The sequence below is a fragment of the Pelobates fuscus genome, chromosome 8, assembly GCF_036172605.1.
Source record: "Pelobates fuscus isolate aPelFus1 chromosome 8, aPelFus1.pri, whole genome shotgun sequence".
Taxonomy (NCBI): Eukaryota; Metazoa; Chordata; class Amphibia; order Anura; family Pelobatidae; genus Pelobates; species Pelobates fuscus.
The window spans coordinates 59396468-59409229 of NC_086324.1; the positions used below are offsets into that span (position 1 = coordinate 59396468).

General features: G+C 44.3%; 1 protein-coding gene across 1 annotated transcript in view; it reads left to right on the forward strand.

The window, feature by feature from the left end:
• The window catches only part of LOC134571552 (ras-related protein Rab-5B-like), a 44217-nt gene extending 32098 nt beyond the window's left edge, over positions 1–12119 (forward strand). Inside the window, exons 4-6 of the mRNA XM_063429893.1 lie at positions 140–262; positions 1044–1137; positions 10942–12119. Coding sequence (XP_063285963.1) covers positions 140–262; positions 1044–1137; positions 10942–11054 — 330 coding nt within the window. The 3' untranslated portion in view covers positions 11055–12119. The remainder of the gene's footprint in view (positions 1–139; positions 263–1043; positions 1138–10941) is intronic.
• The last annotated feature ends 643 nt before the right edge of the window (positions 12120–12762 follow it).

Consider the following 12762-nt stretch of genomic DNA (forward strand, 5'->3'; position numbering starts at 1 on the left):
GTGGGTGCTAAATAAAAAAAAAAAATAAAAAAAACATATTTGTAATAGCTGATCTTTTTTTTTTTTTTTTTTTTTACTGTATTAAAAAGTTGAAGTTTTTCTATTTATAGTGCTTTATTTCTCTGCCCCAACCATCTAGGAAACATTTGAACGGGCAAAGGCATGGGTAAAAGAATTACAAAGGCAGGCCAGTCCTAATATCGTCATAGCATTAGCTGGAAACAAGTTTGATTTAGCAGAAAAGAGGATGATTGAATTTGAGGTAAGATTCTTTTCCAGTCTGTAATGTTATTTTGGTAATTTTAGAAAATAAACCTCTCAACTATACATAAATTTTTAAAGGGTTACTTTACCTAAACCGGAGGGGGTGGGGGGAAAATGCTAAATAAAGCAATGGAGGGAACACTCAGTGGGAGGGAGGGGAAAGCAATCTTCCTCTTGCAGGTGTTCTGTCTACAAGGGGAAGGTTATTACGTCTGTTGCCAGTGAAATATGGGTGCTGACGACAGGTGTAAAATATGCACAGAATTGATATTAGGCAGCCTGGAACAGAGTTCAAGCAGAAACACAGTACATTCAGACTCCTACCAACATGCCCACTTCAAATCACTGAAGAGGTGGTTGTAGTAACCCTTTAAAATAAATTATCAATGCCGTGCATGCGCATTAGGACTCCCCAGCCAGCAACCGCGCATGCTCAATAGGTCTCCCCCGCCGGATGACGTCATCCGGCGGGGGAGGAGCGTGGCTGGCCCTGATACAGTCACTGAAGGGGCTTTAACCCCTTCAGCAACTTGGGATGGGGGTGGGAGGGAGAGGGGACCTGCAGTGCCATGAAAATGGTTTGTTTTCCTGGCACTGGAGAGTCCCTTTAATTTATATATCTTGTTCATTGTTTGAAAAATGTATTGTATTTTTTTTTTTTCGGTTTTTGAATTCCAAATGTTGCAGTCTAAAAATCCTTGGATTTTTTTTTTCTTTACTTAAACTATGCTGATTTTTATTCTGTCCTATTCTGAAAATGTTATATGATTATTCCTTAGGAAGCTCAAGCATATGCAGAAGACACTGGACTTTTATTTATGGAGACGTCGGCAAAAACTGCAATGAACGTAAATGAATTATTTCTTGCAATAGGTATGTTTGCTGAGAATCTTTTCAGTACATTTTAAGAATGCCATCTGAATCGGAAAATACAATCATGGAGATTTCATATATACACGTATTTCCCCTTGATTATTATTTTTTTTTTTTTATCATTCATTTTGAATTGAAGAAGACAAAAAAAAGTAATGAATCTCTTGTACCATGTCCTTCATTTTAAAGAGGAAACATACAGCTGTAAATCTGTCCATAAAGCTCTGTACAAAAATATAAGGAGATAACAATAATACTTCTTATTCATTGGAAAATATTTTGCCAGTTGAGATTTATATGTACAAGTGGTTCTCATTTTCAACTTTAATTAAAGGAAGCTGTGTGCATTACATTCACAATAAACCCTCCTATAACCTAAAATCACTGGTAGAACCCCTCTTTTGTTGGAGAGAGGGTAGGCACAGACAGAACATAATCACAATAGCCACATTGAAGTACGTACTCCAGCCCCCTCAATTTTATATTTAATTTGAATGAAAGCAGCATGAAGCAGCAGAAGGGTTAAACCGAAAGGAAAGAATAGCAGAGGACTGAATGTGTAAATAATTGTTAAAGACTTTAAGGGAAAAAGAAAAGGCTGTGTATAATCGACATGTGATATTTGCCATGTGGTTTACAAAAAAAATATGTATGTATGTATGTGTATATGTATATATGTGTGTATATATATATATGTGTATATATATATATATGTGTGTATGTGTATATATGTGTGTATGTGTATGTGTGTATATATATATATATATATATATATATATATGTGTGTGTGTGTGTATATGTGTGTGTGTGTGTGTGTGTATATGTGTGTATATATATATATATATATATATATATATATATATATATATATATAATTCAAAGTTTTCCCTTCTCCACGGATGCCCTTTTCTATATATATATATATATATATATATATATATATATATATATATAGAAAAGGGCATCCGTGGAGAAGGGAAAACTTTGAATTAATAGAGGCTAAGATTAAAGCACTGCTGTAGCGGAGCTCCCTGTACCCCGACTGGGTACCTCCGCCAAGGACTGCTTCCTAGCTGGATCAGGGGAAAACCTCAGCGCTTCTGCCCCAGTCGCAGTGACTTGCTTGGGGTCCTCCTGGAGCCACTCTGTCCTGGAACAGGATAGGGGACTAACTCTATTCCCTCCCAGGGACTGGACGACACACAGTCCCGGGAGCTCTAGGCCTTACAAGGACTTTCCCTGCCAGATCCTACATGAACTGGAACAAGGTGCTGAGCAGTGATTATAGTCGTTCCCCTCCCAGTAACTAGACCATACATAGTTCTGGGAGTACAACTGGTTTAATTCATCCAAACACAGCCTTTTTATACACAGACCCCAGCAGCAGGTCTCCATTGTCTTCACCACAAGCCCTTCCCAGCAGGGCCGCACTGGCCTACCGGGATACTGGGAAATTTCCTGGTAGGCCGCCTACCCTGGGGCCACGTTGTCCTGCGGCTGCGATCAGCCGCAAGGTAGGAAAGATTGACTTTCCTGTATGCGCGTTCAATCGCGTGCTCCTGCAGCTGCAGGATCTTAAAGTGTTGGTCCTTGCTGGCCACCGGATATGAGCATACAGCTTATGCAGTCATATCCGGCGGCGGCGTTTTAGTGAGCAGAGTGACTGACAGACCAGCCCAGCCACTTACCTCCTGCTCGCAGTGCCTGGTTGAGCAGAGAATTGTGCAGGCCGGACTGGAACTGGAGGAGGACTCATCGTGAGGTAAGGGATGAGGGGCTTGGGGGACCTTCCTGTAGTGTATTTAATTAGGTAGTGGGCAGTGTATTAAATTGGGGTACGGGGAGAGAATGTATTGAATTTTGGGGAGAGGGTAGTGCATTGAATTGGGGAGGGCAATGTATTTAATTGGGGCAATGGGGGGGTGAGCAGTGTATTAAACGGGATGGGGCAGTGTATTAAATTGGGGAAAGAGCAATGTATTAAATTGGGGGGAGGGGTGCAACATATTCAATTGGGAAAGGGGTTTGTGTATTACATTGGGGGAGAGCAATGTATTAAATTGGGGGAAGGGTAGTGTATTACATCGGAGGGGGTCAGTGTATTTAATAAGGGGAGTGAGGGGACGGGGCAGTGTATTTAATTGGAGGAATGGGGGAGAGCAGTATATTAAATTGGGGAGAAAAGGGGTGGGAAGTGTTTAACATTGGGGAGAGTTGGGGTAGTGTATTAAATTGGAGGTGTGGGGGCAGTGTATTGGTGGGAGGGGGGCTGTGTATTTGGGGAGAAGGAGCAGAGGCAGTATTTTTGTTTGGGGGAGTGGGCAGTGTATTAAATTGGGGTAAAGGGAAGGGCGGAGGGGGGCAGTCTATTAGTGGAGGGACGGAAGTGAGGGGGCAGTGTATTAGTTTGTATGCTATTAGGCTGGTATACAATTATTTCCAGGGCTGGTTTTCATTCCCAGTCTGGCCCTGCTTCCCAGGAATCTCTGGACCTGGGAGATAATTGCGTTAAAGACCAGTAAGCTAATTATCTCCCAGGAACAGAGAGGTAAACACAAAAATATAAAAACATATCAATTCCCAAAATATCATAAAAACCTAAAATAACGAACGCTACAAGTAATAGATCCCCAAATAGCCCTGATCTGAGAGCCCAAGTTCTCCAAATAGCGCTCAGATCCATGCAGTGTAGGGGAAACGCCACCGTGTTAAAGTTCCGACTCGCCGCACGCGTCCTATGCCCAAAATAGTTCCAGGGCGTTTGGTGCTTTTGCCAATCAACTTTCGTGAGCTCCTGCAGCCGCAATACGGGGGGCTCTGCCTGGCTCTTAGGTAGAGTTTGTTCCTCTTTGTCTCAGGCACTTTCCCTCCCAAAAGCACTCTCCTGGCGGATTTCAAAGTGGTTCAGAACTGCGAACCAAGTTGTCCGGGAACCGCACGGTCACCTCATGCCGAAAACCGATCCATAACATTCGCGGATAAGTCCTGCTGAGGTGACCGGAAACCCAGAAAGTCCTCTTGCCAAAATTAGTTCCATAGAGGTCGCGGTCAAGTACCACTGAGGACTATTCATGGGTTTGGTTCATGCGAATGGCCGCCAAAGAACCAGCGTTCGGTTCCATTCGCATGAAGGGAAGGTGCTGAACCAGGGGCATCCAGGGAAAGCTGTTAATAGCGGCTGGGCAGAGTAACTCCCAAACGGTGTCCCAGACCTGGACCATAGTCGGTGGGCAGGAGGCCGGCTTCCACACTCCTCCAGGAGTCTGTAGCAAACGTACGTGGGAAGGAGTGTTTGTCACAACTGCCATTAAAGTGTAACGTACATATTTTGTTTTTGTGTTCATTGAAGGGACATTCTAGCATCAAAATAAAGTTATTTTAAATAAATAACGTTTGCGTATACTGTCACCGCTCAAAGCTTTGTAGTTTAGGAGTTAAATCACTTTGTTTTTGCTGCCCTAGCCACATCTTCCCTGGCTGTGACACTTGCAGAACTTCCATGAAAAAGTGTTTTATTTTTACTGCAGTGTGTTGACTTTAGAATTTTTTATCTTCTGTTCTCTTAATTGTACTTTAAGTATACACAGAATGCTTCTGTAGGATCTAGCAACCTATTGACGTAGAAAAGAAAAATTCTAAATAATTGAACACACTGTAATAGGGGAAGCTAAAAGGTTTTGATTCTCATGAAGTGTGTTAGAGAGGCTGTGTGATTCTCCAGGGGAGGTGTGACTAGGGCTGCATAAACAAAGTGATTTAAAGGTTTACTTACTACAACCTTCATGACTATTACATTGGTTTGAAGTGGTCATGGTGCCTGGACAAACATGAGCTCATAGCGAACACTGCATATGCTGAGTTTAACCCCTTTGCTGCTATTAGGGTGTCATCAGCCAGCCTTTTTTTTTTTTTTTTTTTTTTTTTTTTAATTCTTTATTTTTGAGTTTTTGATATATATTTTTTCAGGGTAGGGGTACAGAAAGAGAGTGGAGGGGGTTAGTTAACAGTACAGATTTGCGGCATCATCAAGTTTCATAAGCTATGCGTTGGCTGTCCACATGCAAGTGGGAATTCTGCCGAAACATCTTTAGTAATTGTGCGTGACTGTTTTAGTCTGTCGTTTTCCTATTAGCCTGCAATCCTGTTTCTGCTAAGGTTTGGTATGGGGTACAGAAGTAAAAGGGGTGGGGGGAAGGGTGCCCTATCTTGACGGTGTGTCGCTTGTATCTAGAGGTATGTCTGTACATTGATCTCGTCATGTATTCCGTTTGTTCAGTACCTCTGTGTTGTGGGTGTCGGTTGTTGAGGTTTGGGCCGAGCTTGTCAGGTCTTGGCTTTTGGGGTTTAGTGTGGGGGGTTATGGTGGGGCGTAGGGGTCTACATGTGGTTTCTTTGGTTTGCTATTGGGATTTTCCCTTTTGTCGTTGGCGTCGGTGAGTTGTTTGTGGTATCAGGTTTTCTTGTTGTCGTTGGTCTTGGGTGTGTGGGGTTTGGTAGGTTTTGCGTGGTTTTGGCGTCGGATGGCCTTGTAAGTTTAGGAGGGGATGATTGGGATAAGAGGGGGAGAATAGGGAGCGTGTTGACGGAAGAGGGGGGGAGTTGTTGGGGTGGTAGGGTGTCCTGTTGGGCGATTTAGTGTGTCTTGGTTCGGGGTGTGTTGGGTGTATGGTTTTTATTCAGTGTGTGCCGGTGATGTTCGGGTATTCGTATAACCATGGGTCCCAGATTTTGTGGTAGTGTTTGGTATTATCGTGAAGTAATGCGGATAATTCATCCATTTTAACTGTGTCTGTTATTTTTCGTTTAATTGCTTCCATGGTCGGTATTTCGTTGCTGCCCCATTTTTCGGCTATCGCCCGTCTGGCTGCTAATGCGATCTTTGCTATCATTTTGTTTTGGGCTCTAGGCATATCAGCGTGTGGTTTTGATAGCAGCCAGATCCACGGGTTTAGTGGGATGTCTGTGTGCAGGATTCTAGAGACCATGGTTGCAACCTGTTGCCAGACTTGTTTGATCGGGGGGCATTCCCACCACTGGTGGAGGTAGGTTCCCTTGTGGCCGCATCCCTTCCAGCACAAGTCGGTGTCTGACCTGCCCATCTGTTTTAGCTTAAGGGGGGTGGTGTACCATCTCATGAGGGTTTTATAGGCCTGTTCTTTGTGATTTACGCAGATGGAGACCGTTGCTATGGCCTCCCAAATTTCCACCCAGTCGGTGGGGTCTTCTGCTGGGCCTAAGTCCCTCTCCCAAGCCGACACGTATGTGAGAGCTCCGCCCCGGACATTTTGAATAATACGGGTGTAAAGTGCTGAGATTTGCCCCTTCTGAGTTGGGGCTTGCATGCATTGTTTCTCAAAGGAAGTAAGTGCCGTTGTGCCCGCCTTTGTGTATTCTGGTTGTGCGAGGAAGCTTTTGATCTGTATATATCTAAACAGGTCAAATGTCCGGAACGGTGTCGTTTGCTGCAGATCGGGGAATGGGGTGATATGTTGGCCCTGAAAGAAGTGGTACAGGCGTGTGAGGTTGTTGTCCTCGTAGCGCGTGAAGTCTTTAGATGACATGCCTGGGGGAAATTTTGTGTTGCGGAGTATTGGTGTGAGAGGGGATAGGGAGGTGGTTAAGCCACTTTTATGTGTGACTTTGTCCCAAATTTTGATTGTATTGATCAGTGCTGGGGTAGTTCTTGGTGTGGGAGGTCTGGCTTGTTTTGGGAGCCATATATACAGGGATGGGTGGTCTCTGCCGAACATGTCGTGCTCGAGATCCACCCATCGTTTGACTCCGTAGGGGGCGTGCAGGTTTTGAGCTTGTGCTATCTGTGCTGCTTGGTAGTAATGAATAAGGTGGGGGAGGCCGAGGCCTCCCGCCCTATTCGGGACGTATAGGGTCTGCCTCTTTATACGTATACGTCGATTGGACCATATGAACTTGTCTATTCGTGATTGTAGCTGTTTAAAGTCTGGGGTGTGTAGAGGGATTGGGAGGGTTTGAAACAAATAAAGTAGTCTGGGCATAAGGTTCATCTTTACTGAAGCCAGTCTGCCGAGCCAAGATATTGACATGCTCTGCCATCTGGCTAGGTCGTGTGTGATTTTTTGTATAATTGGGGTGTAGTTCTTGGAGTAGATTTGGGTAAGGTCTGTTAAGGTGACGCCCAGGTATTGTATTTGGTTGGAGTTTATTTTGAAGGGATAAGCCTTCTGTAGGTGCTCCAGTGTGGGGGGGTCAATGTGTATGGGTAAGGCTTCGGTTTTGTCTATGTTGAGTTTGTAACCGGATATTGTGGCGTACTGCTCTAGGGCTTGGATCAGTAGCGGCAGGGAGACTATTGGGTCGGTGATGGTGATGAGCAGGTCGTCCGCATAGGCTGCGGTCTTGTATTCGTCTTCACGGATTTTGAGGCCTTTTATGGCTGCGTTCTGTCTGAGGTTCTGCAGGAGCGGCTCCAATGATAGGGCGAATAGAATTGGGGATAAGGGACATCCCTGGCGTGTTCCGTTGTGTATAGTGAACATGGGTGATTGTGTGAGGGGTAAAAGGAGGTTGGCCCTTGGTGAGGCATAGAGTGTTTGTAGGGCTTCTAGGAAGCTCGTGGGGAATCCAAATTTTTGGAGGGTCGCGAATAGGTAAGGCCATAGTAGCCTATCAAAGGCCTTTTCCGCGTCTAGTGATAGTATTAGTGTGGGAATCTGTTTTGAGGTTGCGGCCCAGATGAGGTCGTATGTCCTTCTGGTGTTATCGCTGGCCTGTCTTGTGGGTATAAAGCCCACTTGGTCGGGATGGATGAGTTGAGGTAAGTAGGGGCATATCCGATCTGCCATTAGTTTAGTGAATAATTTTATATCCACGTTAAGTAAGGAGATGGGCCTGTAGTGACCTGGGTCCAAGTGCGTTTTGTTGGGTTTGGGGAGGAGGCAGACTGTGGCCTGGAGCATTTCCTGTGGTAATGGGTTGCCTTGTAGGATAGCGTTGAATAAGTTGCATATGTGGGGGGAAAGTATGGGGGCGAATGTTTTATAATATAGACCTGTGAACCCGTCCGGGCCTGGGCTTTTGTTTGGTTTGAGCGTTTTCATGGTGCCCGCGAATTCCTCCGGGGTTATCGGTTCTACTAGTTTTTGCGCCGCGTCGATTGACAGGGACGGTAGCGGGGTTTCAGTTAAGTAGTGGTCAATGAGTGTTTTGGTGGTGTGTGGGTTCTGCCGTATTTCAGGGCTATGATCGTATAGGGACGTGAAGTAGCTTTGGAAGACTTCTGCAATCGTATTGGGGTCCTCCGTTATGGTCCCATTTGGCATGGCTATTTTATTTATCTGTTTCTGGGTTGTGCGTTGTCTGAGTTTTCTCGCTAGTAGGGTGTCTGCTTTGTTCGCCTTGTCATAAAATAGTTGTTTGGACCACAGTAAGGCTTTTGTCGAGTCTTTTTTCATGTACTCCTTTATGTCGGTTTGGCATTTTGTGATTTTAGCCGTCAATTCTGGTGTGGGTTCGAGTTTTAGTTTGGTCTCCAGGGTTCTAAGTGTCGCCAAGGTTTGTTCTAGGTGTGAGAGCTGTTTTCTTTTGTGTATAGTTGCTTGGTTTATTATTGTCCCTCTTAGGACCGCTTTGTGGGCTGCCCATAGAGTGCATTTGGAGTCCACCGAGTCTTTGTTTATGTCAAAGTATTCTGTTAGGGCCTTGGAGATCGTGGACCGTATCTGTGGATTATGGAGGAGAGTGGGGTTAAGTCTCCATGTCCATGGTCGGTTCGTGCCTGGGATGGTGAATGTTAATGTGGTCTCCGCGTGGTCAGACCAGGTGATCTGTCCGATGGAGGTGTTCTTGAGTGAGGGTGCCATTGCCGGGGAAATTAAAATAAGGTCTATGCGGGAATGTGATAGATGTGGGTGGGAAAAGAAGGTGTAATCTAGTGTCGTGGGGTGTTGAGATCTCCAGGCGTCTATTAGGTGGGTCTGGTCTAGGAAGGTCGCGAAGAGTTTGTCGGCTTTTGCCGTTGGAATTCGGCGTTGTGAGTGGGTTCTGGCTCGTCTTCTGTCTACCGCGGGCGATGGGGTGGCATTAAAGTCGCCTCCGATTATCTTATGGTGGGAGGGGAATAATGCCAGGTGTGCTCTGAGAATGTTCCAGAATGAGCTGGTAGGCGAGTTGGGTGCATATACTGAGGTAAACGCATATTGTTGTGGGCCGATTTTGCCCGCTATTGTAAGGTACCTGCCCTGTGGGTCGGCTATGGTGGTAGTGACTGAGAGAGGGCATGACTTCCGTACTACGATGGCGACTCCGTTTTGTTTGCCTGCTGGGGAGCTGGCGAAGTGGTTCACCCGATAGTGTCGGCTCAGGAGAGGAAACTGTTTGGCTCGGGTGAAATGCGTTTCCTGGAGTAGGAGTATGTCTGCCTTAGTGTTGTTGGCCCACCTCATGAGTTGGTGCCTTTTGGAGGGGTTGTTGAGGCCTTTGCAGTTGATCGATAGGCAGGTCAGAGTGGCCGGCATCTTCTGTTTGTCGGGTGTGTGGATGTGTGTGTGTGTTTGGGGGGGAGGAGGGGGGGGGGTAGTGACTATCAAGAGATATGGGGGGGGAAGGGAAGAGGGGGAGAGAGAGGTTAGAGGTTAAATGGGGGTACTGGGGTGAACGTACCTGGTCTTACTTGACAGTTGCCAGGTGTCTTGTGGGCGGAGGGAGTTACGTCTGTGGGCTTGGGTTTGCTGATTTGTTGAGTGTGTGTGCCGCGGCCTCTGTCTTCGTTTAGGTTGAAGCGAGGTCCGGTGGTATTTCGTCTGTGTGAGGACGTGGGGGGAAGGCGGCTGGAGTACCAGGCGCTGTCCTCCCCGGGATTCTTCAGCTATTTTGATTTGCTGTTTTCTGTGTTGTGGTGGGGGTGGTTCTCCGTACCGTCTTGTTGGTCCACCTGGGGTGGGTTTGCTGTATGGCGTGTTTCGGGGGTGGTCAGGTAGGGGGATGTGGGGTTGCCTGTCTGCTTACTGAAATGGGTCGGAGGTCTTTTTTCTAGACTATTCGTCTGGGGTCGCGATGGGCGGGAATGTAGTGGCTTCATCCGTGGGTTGTCTGGGCGGGGGGATTCAGGTGTGTCTCTGTTATGGGTCCCGTTGAAGGGTTGGTCAGGTGTCAGGTCGTGGTCTTGGGGGTCGTTGAGCGTGGGTGACGTCAGTGATCGGGTTAACGGTGTCAATGGGCCCGCTGTTTTTTTTTTTTTTTTGTTTGTTTTTTTTACATTTTACTTATTTGTTTATTTAAATTCTTATTTTCTGAAAGTCCGTGTGGAAATGACTAAAGCGGGTGATAATGTTAATAGGACCAAACAACTGTGCCAGTTTTGCACAGAACAAAAATAATTTCTCATGTGCCTGATTTGAGATATCCCTTACTTTTGTGTACCTACTGTATATCATCCTGAAGGGAGGTTTACAATAAAAAAGTAAATATTTGAAAAACAAGTATTTTTAATTTTACATATTACATCCTAAAAGATTGATATACTGTGATCAGAGTGATAGAATCACAGCTACATATGTCCTGAAAACGGTTACTATCTAGCATTTATTCAGTAGACAGTGACTTCTTCCATGTCCGATGTTTGTGTCCTTTATCATCTTAGCAGATTGCCAGCAGATTCACCACCATTTGATAAATCACAAATAGTTGTTAAAACCAGTCTGGTATTCAGACATCTGTATTCTGCAAAGAAGCCAAAATCCAAAATTAGAGAAGCTATTTTTACTGTTATATTTCAAATTCATGTAGTGACATTGTATTTCATCTTCTCTCATTTTTCATTCTGTGCAGCAAAAAAAATGCCGAAATCGGACACCCAAAACCCCACTCATGCTGCCCGTCACAGAGGTGTCAATGTCCAAGGCTCGGACCAGCCGCAACAAAGCAGATGTTGTGGAAACTGACCTTAAATGCACAAAACCTCCAACAAGCATCTTCTACGCAGATTGTGAACACTGTTTAGGACACTGCTGCTGTGGCTGGCAGAAATTTATTCTGCTTATAAATATATATATAATTTTTTTTTTTTTTTTTTAAATTACTATTTTTTTTGTTCCATTTTATCATACAGTGTTAAACCAAGTTCTAATGATACTTCAATATATAGAGCTAACCATAGACCGGCGCAAGTGTATAGAACTCATCCGAGTTGCTATGTGTCAGGATTAAGGAGGAAAACCATATAATGTTTTTTTTTTGTTTTTTTTTTTCCTGAGGTTGTGCAGTTGGCTACTAATATTTTTTGCTCTCCCGATCCTCCTAAAATATTTCAGACCACGCAGCCATTCCTTATCTAATATCTGCTACTGACCTATAAATAAGAACCCTGCAAACAGAATACACGTCTGGATTTGAACACCAATGTCCAGACATCTTTCTACAACTTTGGCTAAGGTGTAAGATACTCATCTGAGTGATGCTCTGCACAAGTAGAGTGACTGTGGGTTGGCCTGGTTTTTAAGTCTTGAACCTTTATCTACTTAGTGCATTGATGGACCTTCTTGAGTAAAAAGGAGTGAGTTATTTAGGTCACATTACCCTGTATCGCTGTTTGATATTTCTCTGAAATAGTCATCCTATCCCTTAACAGAACAACACCGTGAAGACTTGTTGCACTTTAATTGTTGCCATTTCTACATGCGATGAAAAAAAAATTAAAAAGCCCACAAAAAAAATAAATAACTCACTGAACTTTCAGCTGCCTGCATCTAAATTATTTCCCTTCAGTTTTTAGGAGAATAAAAAAAGAAAAATAAATTGGTAAAACGAGCTCTGAACATGACTTTTGTATTTAAACCTTCAGATAATGTTTTACTTGAAATGAGTCTTCTGAAATATTGATTTTTAATGTAACATTAAAGCAGAGAGAATCGGTGCTCTTGTGTTTTACTTGTGTGTACCTGAATGCGAGTGCTACTGATGTCTGAGTCTGTCAAACCAATATGCCATAAAATGAATGTGTTAAAGTGTGCAGGTTTTTGTGTATCATAGTAAAACTAAAACCTATTCTCATTTAAAGGGACACTCCAGACCCCTAAAGCACTTTGACTTGATGAAGTACTTTATATGTGAAGACTGTGTCCATTTTGTTTATAATAATAAACACACAAAAAAAGTGGAGATTTACATAGAAATTGCCATTTCTGTAAATTAGGCTCGCTAAACACCCTGATTGTCATGCAAACAACCAGTCATGTTACTTCCTGGTTATTTAGCTCAGTGGAGCTAAATATAAGAGGCAAGTAATTGTTCAACGCATTTACCTTGCAAAGACTTCTCATTTTGCTGCATTAGGAAGTTGGTGATTGGACAGCATCAGAAAGTCTGAGCTTGGTTAGAAGGTGAGGACTTACAAAGGCTGCCGACATATCTGCAGCTTTTTCAAGCTGCTTTAAATATATCCCCAATTTGAAGCAGCCGAACAGACTACTAAAAGTGGAGCTCCGCCTAAACTGCTCAAAAAAAAGAGAACTTATATCAATATACCCGCTCCTACACATTGACACCCCGCGGCCCCACATCCAGAGACGACCATGGGGCGAAAGAACAAAAAAAACAAGCAACAAGAGGCATCGAAAATGCCTGACATTAGGCTCTCATTTGAGAGGCCGA